At 37.1% G+C, this 16,975-nt stretch overlaps 1 protein-coding gene across 1 annotated transcript in view; it reads left to right on the forward strand.

The window, feature by feature from the left end:
* LOC110442828 (ADP-ribosylation factor GTPase-activating protein 1-like) overlaps window positions 1–16,975 on the forward strand; it is a 46,748-nt gene that overhangs the window by 6,197 nt on the left and 23,576 nt on the right. Inside the window, exons 6-7 of the mRNA XM_021486640.1 lie at window positions 1,403–1,511; window positions 2,572–2,628. Of these exons, the coding sequence (XP_021342315.1) occupies window positions 1,403–1,511; window positions 2,572–2,628 (166 nt within the window). The remainder of the gene's footprint in view (window positions 1–1,402; window positions 1,512–2,571; window positions 2,629–16,975) is intronic.

Here is a 16,975-nt window from a genome sequence, read left to right on the forward strand (position 1 = left end):
AGTAATTAATTACTTAAAAAACACTTTTAAATAGCGTTGTTTGAGCAGGGTTTTTCCGGGTGAAATCATCAGATCTTAGAAAATAGGAATAGCTTAGCAAATTCACTGATTGGAAATGCTCAATTTTAAGGTCCAAAACCGGGAGTCTCCCCCCTAAATAGGGAGAGTTGCCAAGTATGCTTTTATAAAGAGTTGTCACATTTCTGTGGGTCAAACAAGACTTGAAAAAGTTAAAAACATTTACAAATGATAGAAACCTTTACAAAGCCTTGCATTAAAGGTGGTGCATATGTACCATGTAAAAAATGACACTCAATATAACGATTGTTTTCATATTTACATAATTGTAAATAACAATTTTGTGATATGGTAGGAGCACAGGTGCTGGACACTTGTGGGGTAGGCTAATCTATGAAAAAATGGTGTAAACAGTACCTGGATCATTTGTACACTGTCAGTTCTAAATATTTTTCTTATTAGAAACTTATGTTCACATAGTTCATATAGTTGTAGACGCCAATGGTATATAGTTGTAGACGCCAATGGTAAGCCTCATAGCTTCTTCGGGCGTTTTGATACAGTTAAAAACTTAGATTGTATTTACACTTCCGGTGCACTTGAAAATCACTGCACATCAAATTTGAATTATGGTCATTGTGCTGTTTAATTTCTTGATGAACTGAATATATATAGGATCTTACATGAGTTTCCATTTCATATGAGATTTATGACACGAGTATAGGAATTTTTAAATTTAGCGAGCCTCTGGCGTGCTAAAATAAAAAAGTTGTGACGAGTTTCATAAATTTCATATGAAATGAAAAAGAGTGTAAGATCCTTTTTATCACATAATCAAGATTTGTGGCATTTATTTGTGTAAAACGACAATTTTCACTCAACCTTGAAATGTAAAAAGCCGCTATTTTGACTCCAGTGCAGGATCGAGTCTGTGACGTCATGTACTTGTCCTAGGCGTGACGTCACAATTGAAACAATTGAAACTTACAACCAATCACAGGGCTGATATAAGTCATATTACATGGGTTTATTTTCAAAAAATATAAAAAAAAAAGGTATATTCACTGGATAACACAGTACATTATGTAATAAATATACATGCTGATTAATTATACAAAACTAGTATATATCACAATAAAAAACCTCAAATATGTACAAACCACTCACGTTGAAGTTTGAGTTCTTCCCCTCCCGTGTATATATAGATCAATTACCACAATGTGATGTAATCTGTGTTGAAGGGGAGATAACTTGTGTGACCATAGATATTTATTCACAATATAGTGAAGTGTATACATTCAGTGTAGAATTTTATGTAGAAGTACTTGTTTTGTGTACGAGTCATATGAGGCTGACTTTATGTTAAATTTTGATTGATTTTCAGTCACCTGCCACCCAGCCAGGGAGGGAAGTATGTGGGATTTGGGAGTTCTGCCGCTCCAACAAGAAAGGATGACGACTTCTTTGAAAATACATTTTCTTCTATTCAGTCTGTAAGTTTTCATAGGGAGATATTCATACACACATAGGGAGATATTCATACACACATAGGGAGATTTTAGCCAGGTGGCATAGGACTAGTAGTTAGCACCTGAAAAGGCAGCTCCTGCAAATTACTTGTATTGATTATATATCTATGTACTGTAAAGTGCTTTAGAAAGGCTTATGTTAGCTATATATATCTCTATAAATATATTTCCATTTGTATTGGCATTTGGTATTTCTATAGGACGTACTTGTTTTTGGAAAACTTTTTTTCTATGTTAGAAAAATAAAATCATTTTGAAGTTTTAGAGGTCATTATAAGATTATTTGCGTAAGAAATATTGTACATGTATATTAGGAAATAATTATGAATTTATCAGTTTAAGAATTTGAGATTCTTAAACCAGTGATAGTTATCATGTTTTACCCCAAGCTACGTAATGTTACAATTAAAAATAAAAAAATATAAGAAGTAGATTTCTAAAGTGTCAATAAAATTAATATGAACTCAAAATTGATAAAATTGTTCAATCAATTCAGCCTCATTGAAAACAAAAATAAGGCGTATCTGGTTGAAACGGTTGAACCGGTTGAACCTGTAAAGAAAACGACAGGCACAGATATGAACCGAGGCTGACCTCAGAAAAATTTGGCACGTGTAGATTGAGGAGTCCAGACGTCCCTGACCGAAAATTAAATGCTGACTATTGCTAGTTTGCGTTATTTCTTTCTAAAACAATGTCAAGCCACATGTAGTTTTTAAGATGCGTTATGTGATTCATTGGACGTGTGAAAGAAGGGCATACTATTCTTGATACATTGGTTTTTATTCGCCGAAACTGTGCACGTTTAGCTCTGCTTATAGAATGGTCCAAGTGTGTTCCTTTTTCGTGGAAGATTTCTGCGCCACACGTACGGTTTCAACGGGGATACGCAAATGTAACCTTTGTGATAGCTTGGTTAAAGTCTCCCGAGGTTATATGTTTATGTTTATTCCATTCTGTACACAGTGATAGAATTCGTATTTTCAAATGATGATTTAGTATTGACTCTGACCCTTTCTTACAGGGGTGGTCAACATTTACAGTCGGAGCATCCAAAATGGCAGCCGTGGCTACAGAAAAGGTAAGGCTCATTCTGATATCAACATTTTGTAAATAAAATTTGATACCAATTTTTTTTGTGACACTGCACATCTTCCCTAGAACTAGCACATTTCTATGTTGTATGGTATATTTGGTTTCAACATTCATTTAGATTTGATTAGAGTTTCTTTTTTTATTTTATCAATCCTTGCCAAATCATTTGGGTTTGAATTTCATTTGGGTAGTTCAAATTTGTATTCAGATGGTAATGATATTCCAAACACTCTTACCATTATTTGTTTTAACTTGTTTGAAAGGTTGGAAGGGTGGCTGTATATGATTGGCATGCAAATATAATTTGCCCATCGGGTAGGGTTGTCACAATATATTGGAAAACAGGTGATATTGCAATACACAGGCATATCGTATCGTACCACAATACAGAGATGAAATATTGCTGTATCGCAATATTTTTCAAAAGCATTTTTTATGTATCTGCTTGGTATTTTAACTTTGCAAATTACCACAGATTCTAACAGATATGCTAATAAGCATAAAGCAGGCTTTTAACAGTGGTGGGAATTAGTTCAAATTTTGTAATTGAAGGTTGGTTTGACAAAAATATTCATTCTATGTTTTCAATATTATATATGATTAAGTTTGATAACATTCTGACAACAACTTATTATAAAAATTGAGCACATACTTCCTATGACAATATTTGGGATACGTATCGCAATATATTCATTCTGTATTGCAATATATTGTGATACACTCTTGGCGTATTGTGACAACCCTATTATTGCGATTGACAACTTTGCCAAGAAACACAGTTTTTGTGAAGATACTTTTTAGGAACGTTACAAGAGAATACATTAAGTTAAATTTTTCAAGTATATGTTGCTATGAAAACTATATATATGTAGCATGCTAGGTTAAGGGTGAAACAATGTATCTCTTTAAAAGCATTAATGCTGCATTTTCCTTTTGTAAACTGTTAGACAAGTGTTGATACTACAGTGCTGAGTATCACGATCCATGGGTCACGATACATGGGGTCATGATACATGGGGTCATGATACATGGGTCACGATACGATACGTGTCGTGAAACTTGTCACAACTGACTGTACAAACCTGTTACCATAGTTTTCCTTCATTTGAAACAAACCTTCAGAATTCATAATTTGTTTCATTATGCCATCTTTTAAACATTCACTGAATATTTTAATTTCTGAAAAAATAACTTTGAAAATGTTATAGTTTCTAATCTAATTAACCAATATGGCAGCCATTGTCATTTGACCTTCACTGGCCCAGAATGACCTTGAATAAATATGAGGCACACCTGGTCAATATGCTTCATGTGGTACTCTGTCACCTGTTGAAAAATGTGACTTTAATTTTGTTTTGGTGCCAACAGACTAATTGTGAACAGTTTAACATCAGTCAGTACTTAATTACTACAATATCTTCTGTGTTTGTAGTAAAACCAGATCTTTAATTTATAAATATTTATACAAATTTCAGCAAGAGTATAACAGATAATGTTACATAACAAATGCCACTTTGGCATGCTCCATTTCATTGACAATAAGAAGAGGTTTTATCTTGCTGATATTCACAGGAATGCATGTAATTTATCTCGACTTCTACAAGAGCAGATCTAATTTTTAGGGTGTACATATTTTACAAACTTTCTGAAAGTTTGCATTAGTACAGGATGTTATTGTGGTAAAATGCATGCTTTACAAATTCAGTTTTTTTTTCCGACAGTTTGATCATGATGAGACTTTTCCTCCAAGAATTTCCCATTGTCTCTAGGATTCAGAGTCATGACATTGGGATTGAAATTTTGATTACAGAAACTTCAGTTTTTAACACATAAAGTCTTGTCTCCAGTCTGTAATCAGTACTTGTGGAGTAATGAGAAATTTTTGGTGAATGAGGGTATTACAATGTAAAATTAGGATTCCTGCCCGATCTCCAGGGTCTAGGGCGGGGGCCCCAAAGGGAACATTTACCAATATTTTCAAATTCTTATCCATTGATGACATGACAAGTATTGTATTTCACTAAGTTTACATGCTGATTTCCACATCACATCTAAACAATAAAATAAAGCTACCAGTACCTATGATATAACTCAGGTGACTGCTAAGGTGCTTTGGCCTCTTGTTTTGTTTTCGTTTTGATGGTGCTTTGGTTAGTGCACTAGCCTTTCACCAAGTCAGTGCAGGTTCAGTTTCACTATATGACATGAAAAGGTATGGGATCACACCCCATCACAGGGGTTTTCTTCAGGTGCTACAGTTTCCTCCCACAATAAGACCTCCTGTATACTTCCACCTAGGCCACCAAGAAGGTTAAATATAAACTTGCTACAAAATAATCAAAGAGTGTTTTTATGACTGACACTGGAGTAATTAAAAAGGTACACAAGAATGATTGGTTGGTTGGTTGGTTGGTTGGTTGTATAGGGTTTAATGTCCGGTCAACAGCTAATGTCATTCAAGGACGTTCACAACAATGAATACGTCTCAAGAATGAATAAACCTGACGTAATTTTGAATCCAACAAGGAATCCAACATTTTAAGGGAGATCACTCTAACAAAAATCACAGATAATAAGATATCATATAGCCTTAACTCATTGAGTTAAAAAAACCAATACCTTTTAATTAAGGCATCACGGTGTTCATGTCTGCCTATAAGTCTATATTAAGCTATCTGTTTAACTTACCAAAGTATTCAAATGATTCAAATTGTCAGAGTTCTAGCAAACCAGAGGTTCTGCAAGTGAAGTTAACTAAAATCAATTTCAACTAAAATGAGTTTTAACTTCAAAACTCATTTTATAGCCGAAACACTGGTTTGATTAATTCAAGCAGAATGTTTAAGCCATAGTATAGGAGAAGGAAAAACATTTCTGACTACAAATGTATCAAGTGTCTTCTAATGTTTTCTTGGGATGGTGTTCGGCGTCGATATCTAATTGTCTTGATGTGGTAAAGCATTACATTACATGGTATTAGTGTCTCAAAGTGTTTACTTGTGTCTTTGTCTCAATTTTCGAACTTTTCTCTCAGGGACGAGATTCTTCATCATTGGGGCATCAGGGATTCTTGGAAAATCGCTGGAATTACGTAAAAGGTTGTGAATACATACATTTTGTTTATTATAGAAGTCGGAGACAGAATACAAATGAATGTTAGGAAAGCTGATTCATGTTGTGACAGTCTGGTTAGGTGGTTGTTTTTGAGATCAAAGAAGGACTTTCAGACCATTTCATTGTTACGAATTCCAGCAACATCTGCTGCAGATATGCTTTGTTATGGTATATTATAAATTACTTCAAATTAAGTATTAATTAAGGTTTCAAATGCTCATGAGTTTGTTAATAACTTCATTTTTGGAAAATCTCTTTTAAAATTGTTTCACACCAAGCTAACGAGTCCTGGAAGCCATGCCGCTAACATGGTGTGACTCATACAGACCCAGACAAGCTGTGGGCATGACTGGCAGGTCATTGGAAGCCAAACCCTGCAGGGGTGTGGTAATCCTTGTAAAGGATTCAAAACTTCCTGAAATATGTTTGTCTAGACCAGTAATTGTATGGTCTTGCTAGAAATTTGGTCTGTATGAATGATGGGTAGGGTTAAAGACCTGTGCTTTGACCATGTTATGTGTTTTATGCAGGATAAAGAGATTTTTTTTTATCAAATTTAAGTCAAAAGGATCTGCTTTATGGCAGGGCATGAATGAATTTAGATAACTATGGTATAGCTGACATCTCTGAAGGGATCGCTGTGCAGTTGAGCAAGAACTTTAGTTGATAAACATGTAGTTGAAATGAACATTTTAAAATTATCAGAGGCCTTATGTATTGTAAATTCATTCTCATGATTCACAATGTATAATGCCATTATTACAATACTGGATCTGTTGATCGAATGTTGGTTACAGTGTAAAAGTAGGTCTGTGTTTTTACTGATTTCTGTTTGAGTGAAGTTAGATCTAGTGGTGCCAACAATGTTACAGAAAGATTGCTAATAGCTACAACAAGAGGATGTCTGGGATAGCAATATATGAAGGTCCACTGTTTCTCAGCTCGGGCTGTTGACCATTGGTCATTCCGATAATCCTGTGTGGAAGGATCGAACCACAATACTAGGTAGGGTATATAAGAGGGAATATGTTGGTGGGGTATAACATAAGAGGTAGTCTCCTTAAGGAGGTTGTCACTGTAGACAGGGTTTATAAGATGGATTCTGTGGAGGTTGCCGTTGTATTAGGGCAGCATCGGTGTATAAGATAGAATCTGCCTGTAGAGGTTGTCACTGTAGACAGGGTGTATAAGATGGATTCTGTGGAGGTTGCTGTTGTATTAGATCAGCATTGGTGTATACGATAGAATCTGTCTATAGAGGTTGTCACTGTAGACAGGGTGTTTAAGATGGTTTCTGTGGCAGATTTCACTGTATACAAAGTGTGTAAGATAGTCTGGAAGTTGTCACTTTAGACAGGGTGTATGAGACAGAATCTGTGTGTTAAGGTTATCACTATAGACAAGATGGAGTTTGTGGAGGTTGTCACTAAAGGCAGCATATAGGTGTATAAAATAGAATCTGTTTATGGAGGTTGTCACTGTAGACAGGGTGTAAAAGATGGAGTCTGGAAGATTTCACTATAGGCAGGGTATAACAGATGGTTTATGTGGAGGTTGTCACAATAGGCAGGCTGGATATATAAAACAAATGACAGAGGAGATGATATATGTTGTATTCTTAAGTCTGATTAGCACTCTTTAGTATATGATGTGCACATCATCTGCTGGCGGATCAGCTCCTAATTAAGTGAATTACCATATTTTTGTGATGATGACTTCAGCTTGATCATGTGGCTGTTTGTATTTGATAACGTCACATCATTTGCAGACTGACATTTAGCTGGACTCACTAGGGAGGCTAGCTGAACATGTTCTCCTGCTGTAGAGGTATTCATAAGCCCTTTCCATTGACATTTAGAAAATTGAGTGATATGAAAATGTTATGTGCGGAGTTCACCTTACAATTAGTGCCTTATTTAAATGGTTTTGTTGACAATAACTTTAAAACGAATCCAGGAAGAATTCAAATTGGTTTCTTGGATAGGGATAATAAAGTATTCGACAAGTTTAACAAAGGAACACACCATTTCATAGATATACAATCACAAATAGTGACTGTATCAAACACTGTTGAGATTTTATTCATTTGATTACATTTTTCACTGATACTTCGTCACTTCAGTGCACCTTGATAACTTGACACTGTCACCTTGTATCGTGTGTGACTGAATTGTGGAAGGGATTTTTAAAGGGAAAAGCTAACAATGCATTTCAAGCTATCCATGCATGTAAAGTTAACCATGCATGTAAAGCTAACCATGGATGTAAAGCTACCCATGCATGTAAAGTTAACCATGGATGTAAAGCTACCCATGCATGTAAAGCTAACCATGGATGTAAAGCTATCCATGCATGTAAAGCTAACCATGGATGTAAAGTTAACCATGCATGTAAAGTTAACCATGGATATATAGCTCATCACAATGCATGTAAAGCTAACCATGCATGTCACTGTTGGTGATGATTAATACATGCTGTCAACTGTTGACAGGCTAATCTGTATTATTTAGAGCGTTAATCAGTGAGGTTTATCAGCGTAAGTTTCACCTGCTGAGCTGTGTGTAGGTAATGAGGATAGACAATGTACCAATTTGTTTATAAATTATTTATAACAACTCCGTATTATTAAATCTTTTCATATAAAAATGTGCAACAGCATGCCCTCCAACTTCTGTGTGTTACTGCAGTCACTATAAGAACATTTTTGTGCAGTAGGGGTAGGGGAAGTCCAGAACGGGTAGCGGTTTTTGCATTTGATTACAAAAATGTAATGGCCTGCAACCACTGTTAATCAGGTTATAGTCAAGACATTTGAAATACAGCATTGGTCTAACCAAAAGAAATTAAATTGAATAAATTGTTGACAATAACTTTAAAACGAATCCAGGAAGAATTCAAATTGGTTTCTTGGATAGGGATAATAAAATATTTGACAAGTTTAACAAAGGAACACACCATTTCATAGATATACAATCACAAATAGTGAGTGTATCAAACACTGTTGAGATTTTATTCATTTGATTACATTTTTCACTGATACTTTGTCACTTCAGTGCACATTGTCTGCCTATATTTGATCTGATAGAAGCTAAGTAGATTCTCAGTTTAAAATAGAAGAGTTTGGAAGTTTGACTATCAATAATGTAGATATATTGAACTATTTATTAATACTTTTTAATACGCCCTATAATACATTCGTCTTGAGGTTATGTGTAATGGTATAAGGCCGTCAGTCTGTCTGGAACATTTCGTGTCTGTGAAAGTATTTGCTGTTCCATGTATAGAAGTTAAGCTATATAAGGACTCCTTGCTTTAACATGTTGAAGAGATCTAGAAGGTCAGAGTTGAGATATATTTCAAGAGTTTAAATATTGACTAACATATTTTGTTCTATTTGTCATATTGTTGTTACTTTAAGATCCTCGTACCACAGCCAAAAACTGTATAACTTAAGGATCCCCGTACCACCGCCAAAAACTGTATAACTTAAGGATCCCCGTACCACCGCCAAAAACTGTATAACTTAAGGATCCCCGTACCACCGCCAAAAACTGTATAACTTAAGGATCCCCGTACCACCGCCAAAAACTGTATAACTTAAGGATCCCCGTACCACCGCCAAAAACTGTATAACTTAAGGATCCCCGTACCACCGCCAAAAACTGTATAACTTAAGGATCCCCGTACCACCGCCAAAAACTGTATAACTTAAGGATCCCCGTACCACCGCCAAAAACTGTATAACTTAAGGATCCCCGTACCACTGCCAAAAACTGTATAACTTAAGGATCCCCGTACCACTGCCAAAAACTGTATAACTTAAGGATCCCCGTACCACCGCCAAAAATTGTATAACTTAAGGATCCCCGTACCACCGCCAAAAACTGTATAACTTAAGGATCCCCGTACCACCGCCAAAAACTGTATAACTTAAGGATCCCCGTACCACCGCCAAAAACTGTATAACTTAAGGATCCCCGTACCACCGCCAAAAACTGTATAACTTAAGGATCCCCGTACCACCGCCAAAAACTGTATAACTTAAGGATCCCCGTACCACCGCCAAAAACTGTATAACTTAAGGATCCCCGTACCACCGCCAAAAACTGTATAACTTAAGGATCCCCGTACCACCGCCAAAAACTGTATAACTTAAGGATCCCCGTACCACCGCCAAAAACTGTATAACTTAAGGATCCCCGTACCACCGCCAAAAACTGTATAACTTAAGGATCCCCGTACCACCGCCAAAAACTGTATAACTTAAGGATCCCCGTACCACCGCCAAAAACTGTATAACTTAAGGATCCCCGTACCACTGCCAAAAACTGTATAACTTAAGGATCCCTGTACCACTGCCAAAAACTGTATAACTTAAGGATCCCCGTACCACCGCCAAAAACTGTATAACTTAAGGATCCCCGTACCACCGCCAAAAACTGTATAACTTAAGGATCCCCGTACCACCGCCAAAAACTGTATAACTTAAGGATCCCCGTATCACCGCCAAAAACTGTATAACTTAATGATCCCCGTACCACTGCCAAAAACTGTATAACTTAAGGATCCCTGTACCACTGCCAAAAACTGTATAACTTAAGGATCCCCGTACCACCGCCAAAAACTGTATAACTTAAGGATCCCCGTACCACCGCCAAAGACTGTATAACTTAAGGATCCCCGTACCACTGCCAAAAACTGTATAACTTGAGGATCCCCCTACCACCGCCAAAAATTGTATAACTTAAGGATCCACGTACCACCGCCAAAAACTGTATAACTTAAGGATCCCCGTACCACCGCCAAAAACTGTATAACTTAAGGATCCCCGTACCACCGCCAAAAACTGTATAACTTAAGGATCCCCGTACCACCGCCAAAAATTGTATAACTTAAGGATCCCCTTACCACCGCCAAAAATTGTATTGGAAACCCTTTTGTCCCATAACTATAGCTTTGTTAAATCATTTTTGAAAAGAAAACCATACCTTGTGGGGACTTTTATGAGTAATGGTCAATATATGATAAAAAAAAAAGATAAAAAAAAAGTGTTTTAAGTGTGAAAAAACCACAGTGGAGCTAGTCACGGTTCTGAACCCTGAACTTCAGACTGTTAAACTTTCACTCTAACTTAAAATTGAACTACGTTGTCAACGGAAGTATTGTGGCCCAATTGTAAGGGGAGGTTAGTACAAATAGGGAAAGCCACAGTGCAGCGGGACATGTATTCTTAAGGCAGTGGTTCCATTTGTTAAGTGCAAAATTAATTAAAAGAAACACAAAGGAATGAGTAGGAATGATGTTTTACTAAAATGAGGAAAACAGTATTTTGGTTGAAAATGTTTCAAATATAGTTTTATTTTGAACATGGTCATATACATGTAGCATGCATACTGCTTTAGGTTATAAATCAGGATTTCTTCTCAATTCAATAAGGTATCGGAAGCTAAAAAGCAAAATGTAAAGAACAAATAGCTGTGACATGTAAATGTCTGCTTCACGGTATCTGGTGTAGGTGTGGTATTGTATTAACAGGATAAATGTCTGCTTCACAGTGTCTGGTATAGGTGTGGTTGTACAAGGATAAATGTCTGCTTCACGGTGTCTGGTATAGGTGTGGTATTGTATGTACCAGGATAAATGTCTGCTTCACTGTGTCTGGTATAGGTGTGGTATTGTATGAACCAGGATAAATGTCTGCTTTACTGTGTCTGGTATAGGTGTGGTATTGTATGTACCAGGATAAATGGCTGCTTCACAGTGTCTGGTGTAGGGGTGGTATTGTATGTACCAGTATAAATGTCTGCTTCACAGTGTCTGGTGTAGGTGTTGTATTGTATGAACCAGGATAAATGTCTGGTTTACTGTGTCTGGTATATGGGTGGTATTGTATGTACCAGGGTAAATGTCTGCTTCATGGTGTCTGGTGTAGGGGTGGTATTGTATGAACCAGGATAAATGCCTGCTTTACTGTGTCTGGGATAGGAGTGGTATTGCATGTACCAGGATAAATGGCTGCTTCACAGTGTCTGGTGTAGGGGTGGTATTGTATGAACCAGGATAAATGTTTGCTTTACTGTGTCTGGGATAGGGGTGGGATTGTATGTACCAGGATACATGTCTGCTTCACAGTGTCTGGTATAGGTGTTGTATTGTATGAACCAGGATAAATGCCTGCTTTACTGTGTCTGGGATAGGAGTGGTATTGCATGTACCAGGATAAATGGCTGCTTCACAGTGTCTGGTGTAGGTGTGTTATTGTATGTACCAGGAAAAATGTCTGCTTCACTGGGTCTGGTATAGGTGTGGTATTCTATGTACCAGGATAAATGTCTTCTTCTCAGTGTCTGGTGTAGGTGTGTTATTGTATGTACCAGGAAAAATGTCTGCTTCACTGTGTCTGGTGTAGGTGTGGTATTGTATGTACCAGGATAAATGTCTGCTTAATGGTGTCTGGTGTAGGTGTGGTATTGTATGTACCAGGATAAATGTCTGCTTCACGGTGTCTGGTGTAGGTGTGGTATTGTATGTACCAGGATAAATGTCTGCTTCACGGTGTCTGGTGTAGGTGTGGTATTGTATGTACCAGGATAAATGTCTGCTTCACGGTGTCTGGTGTAGGTGTGGTATTGTATGTACCAGGATAAATGTCTGCTTCACGGTGTCTGGTGTAGGTGTGGTATTGTATGTACCAGGATAAATGTCTGCTTCACGGTGTCTGGTGTAGGTGTGGTATTGTATGTACCAGGATAAATGTCTGCTTCACGGTGTCTGGTGTAGGTGTGGTATTGTATGTACCAGGATAAATGTCTGCTTCACGGTGTCTGGTATAGGTGTGGTATTGCATGTACCAGGATAAATGTCTGCTTCACTGTGTCTGGTATAGGTGTGGTATTGTATGTACCAGGATAACAAAATATCCGTAAACAATACACAGACAGCGTACAATGATAAATGTACCTTACCACAATAGTATTCTGTTTTTCCAAAAAACATGTGTTATATAACATGCGATAGTGAAATCAATATGCCTTCTTAGACTTGTTTTACAGTACAGTAAGAATTGTGTTACAGAGAGCTTGCTACTACTGTAGCTACCATATTTGCTGTTTGTGCCTGGAAAATTGATGGGGTTTGTATAGGATATAAGGAGGGAAGGTCCTTTCTTATAAACTCTTTTTGTAATGGATGGTTATAGTAGGAATAAAAAAATCCCTTGTGTAATGGGGGTTGGGTGGGATGGTATGGGGGGATTGGGTTTAAGATACAGAGACACAGTCGTGGTTTGGGCATCTATAGCTTGATTAAAAATGATGGAGGTTGGGGTGGGGTGGGTGGAGTTGTTATAGCCAAAAGTCAACAATTCTGTTGTTAATGTGGAAGCTGGAAGCTGAAACGTGAGGAAAACAAAAACAAACTGTGTGAAATGGAAATCCTGTTTATGCAGTGTGTGGAGGAGTGTAAATTGGTGAAAAGGAACCTATTGACATTATAATGACAACAGTACTATATACAGCAAGAAAGAACTTCTCAGCTCCATATATCTTTAAGGATCTCCGTACCAATGCTAAAAGCTGTTAATATGTAATGGATACATTTTTTTTCCAGCATGACTATTACCTTCAAGTTGATAGATCATTTTTCAAAAGAAAACCATACCTTGCAGGAGTTTTATGAAAGTAGTAATTATGGAATATATAAAATAACCAGCAAGGGTGTTCTGAGTGTAAAAATTGAGCAGGGCTAGACAGGGATTCGAACCCTGGACTTCAGATTGTTATACTATCGCAGTAAACGATCGAGCTTACCTGCATGATCAGTGGAATTGTACCCGCTAAAATGTGCTACAGTTACATCCGAATGGAAGTTCAGGGGACGTTACTGTGTAATAATAATTAATAATAATCTGAGGTTCTTATATACCGCTTTGTCACAACTTAGTTCTTAGGTCGTTTCAAAGCGGTTTACAAATTATTATCCGTGGTTATAGGGCCTTTGCACCCAACAAATATCTTTTTCAACTCCCTGTGGGGAGCTTTAACAGCCGTTGCTGCCATTTCGGTGCTCACAGCTAGCATTCAACATTTCTAACACTGCCCAACCACGTGCTCATTTACAGCTGAGTAGACTGGAACAAGCGGAGTAAAGTATCTTGCTCAAAGATACAACACAGTGCCGTGCCGTGACTTGAACCCGCAACCCTTCGGTCACGAGACCGGCGTTCTACCACTAGACTACTGTGCCTCTGTGTATATGGAAAATGGCATTGTAGTGGGACAGGCATCCTTAAGTGCAGTACATACAAATATACATATATATGTATCATATATATATCACACCTATTTGTAGATGATCTCTACTTCTACATTGTTATAGGCACAGTAGGTATATGTACTGATAAAATCTGGTCTGGTTCCTCCGGGCTCACTGATTTAAACGTGACAGCTGGGCAATATGGCCTCACTAATTGATAACACATGCATGTATGGTTATTACAAAGCAATCAGTTACCTTCCATCTTTGTGACATCGTTTGAAATCCTACAACTTATCATTGCAGTACTGTGAAACAGAAACTTCTGAAACGGCATACACAGTAAAACCTTGTTATACTGCCATCATTTGTATAAAGAAATGTTGGCGTTATAAAGGGGTTTTGCAATAAATTGAGAGAAATGTAGAATGGAATTCTTTAGAATTCAAGAAAAAGGAACATTGAAATATGTTGTCGATAAATGAGGTGGCAGATGAAACGAAGGGCATTATATCTAGGTTTTACTGTATATAGATATATAAAATGATGTTCGATATGTCTTTAGAATATACGTATTGGTAGGGAAAGGTCCCCCTGACGTCTCTGACTCGTCCGTGACCCTCCCAGTGGGTGTGTGTGAGGGATATCACGGTCCCTTGATACCTACATTGACTTGATTGACTCGGTCATCGTCAGTCCTCGCTGTGATTAACTTACTTACAATGCACATAATTCACACATTGTCCATGTTAATTAAATCTACTGAACGACAGAAAGGGGAGGAAATCAGGTCGTTTACCGCCACTCTCAATGTAAATTCTGTTGACTGTATATAAATCACTCTAACAAAAAGTCAAGTCTTCACTTAACCCATGGGCCTATTTGTTATCATTCGATTATTCCGCAGAACTGTTGGTTCTAGAATTGTCAAGGAAGCTATTTAAAACCTTTCAGTTAATCTATCATTAACAGAACTTATTGGTTTCAAAATCCTCTTTGGAAACCATTTTAAAGAATCAGTCTTGGTTTATAAATTGTGATTATGTCAATTAAAACATAACACACAGCTGATCATTTATAGAAAAGTTTCTGTCAATTATTCACCCTCTGATCAACAGGGGTGAGAAAACAATTGCATTTAAATCCCCCAAAATGATACAAAAACATAGAAATATCAATACTCATTGTTCGTTTTCACTGTATGTAAAGGTGCATGCTACTGTTATTATCCACCAAATCTTTAAAACAGAAACATAAAATAAATCAAAAACACTGCTTGTTACACCCCCTTGTCCCCCCCTATCACGTCCTTGCCCTAGCGATCGACCTGCTTCTAAATGAATCCACCCCAAACATTAGGGCTAGCTATATATGTCCCTGATGACTAGAAAGATTTACCGGTAACAGAAAAAAAATGAGAGATACTGATATGAAATTATGACAATATATGGAAGTTGTTATCCCTTTATCATTGTTTTGATTTTACTGGGAAATTAGGGCAGAAAATGACAGTTATTACATTTAATGTTATTATACACATAAGATAGTAAAAACAGTAAACCCTACAATAAATGCTAAGTTTGTTTTGAACACAAACAGGATATTTATTTTAAAAGCTTTCGAAAATTGTCAAGCAAAGAGAACAAATGACTGGTGTTTTGACTCTATAAACTGCTGAAAATCACTCACCGATTAGCCACAGTGTGCCAAATCAGTAAAGTCAGCTGTCAGAAAATATTGAGGCATTTCTCCAAATAACACGCTATAATATCTAAACTTTTATGATACTAAGTTTGTCGAGTCATTTATTTCTGTGTATTATTGGTCGTTCATGTATGCCCACTGTTATTGGACGATAAGACTATATCTTCAAACATCAGGCAGTTAAATTAGTTTTATTGTGTTTACTTGTACCTTCAGCCTTCAGGGAATATGAACATTTTAATAGTTGGCCTGAAACGTGTAATTGTATAGGATAACCTTGACCACAGCACTAGAACGTGGAGTTAGATACACATCACACCTTATAATTACCAGCTAGTAAATCTGTAATAATTTATATAGTCATTACCGATTCATTGTAAACACGGGGTGATTCAGGGAGGCATCCCTGTGACAATGATCACCGTATGATGGGTTACCATGGTAATTACAAGCCAGCAGACTCCTTTCCTAGAGATTTCACCTATAGCTCTGCCAACCACACACACACACAATCCCACTCATCCTTTTAGTCTGCGAAGGAAGAACATCTAATCTCAGTTGGACCGCGTTTATGTGCTGATACATCCATCTGTTTTTCCTATTGATTTGTGGGAATGGAAAGTCGGCTGGTGTGACTTGAGACTGGCAATGATAAACCCCCTGATTTAGACGGCTGCTGCAAACCAAATGATCGAGAGTCCTTGATTTCCTGTGACCTGGGCAGGAGCGCGGAGAATATTGGATGTGTTTTTGTCGTTGACGGAGACAGGGTTACATTTGAATTGATTGAACATTTACACAACGTCACACTTTCACGGCACCTGGAGTCCTGTGGTTTGCTGTGCATCTTAGGTTTGTATTTGACGGCCATTCTGTATTAGGTGTTATGTCTACAGATGAACTCAGTTTAAGGTTTGTATTTAAGGGTAATTCGGTCAGGTGTTTAAATCTGAAGGTAGTAGTTTATAGCTAAACTTTGAGGGTAATTCTATATTGTGTTAAGTCTTTAACTAGTGGCTGACATGCTGAACTTTGTACTTGAGGGTAATTCTATAATGAGTGAAATCTAAATTAAGCTGATAGCTGCCCTGCTAAACTTTTTATTATGAGGGTAATTCTTTATTCTGTTAAGTCTAAAGCTAGTAGCTGACATGCTAAACTTTTTATTTTGAGGGTAATTCTTTATTGCGTTAAGTCTAAAGCTAGTAGCTGACATGCTGATCTAATTTGTATTTGAGGGTAATTCTATATTGTGGTAAGTC

The sequence above is a fragment of the Mizuhopecten yessoensis genome, unplaced genomic scaffold (assembly GCF_002113885.1).
Source record: "Mizuhopecten yessoensis strain PY_sf001 unplaced genomic scaffold, ASM211388v2 scaffold716303, whole genome shotgun sequence".
Lineage (NCBI taxonomy): Eukaryota > Metazoa > Mollusca > Bivalvia > Pectinida > Pectinidae > Mizuhopecten > Mizuhopecten yessoensis.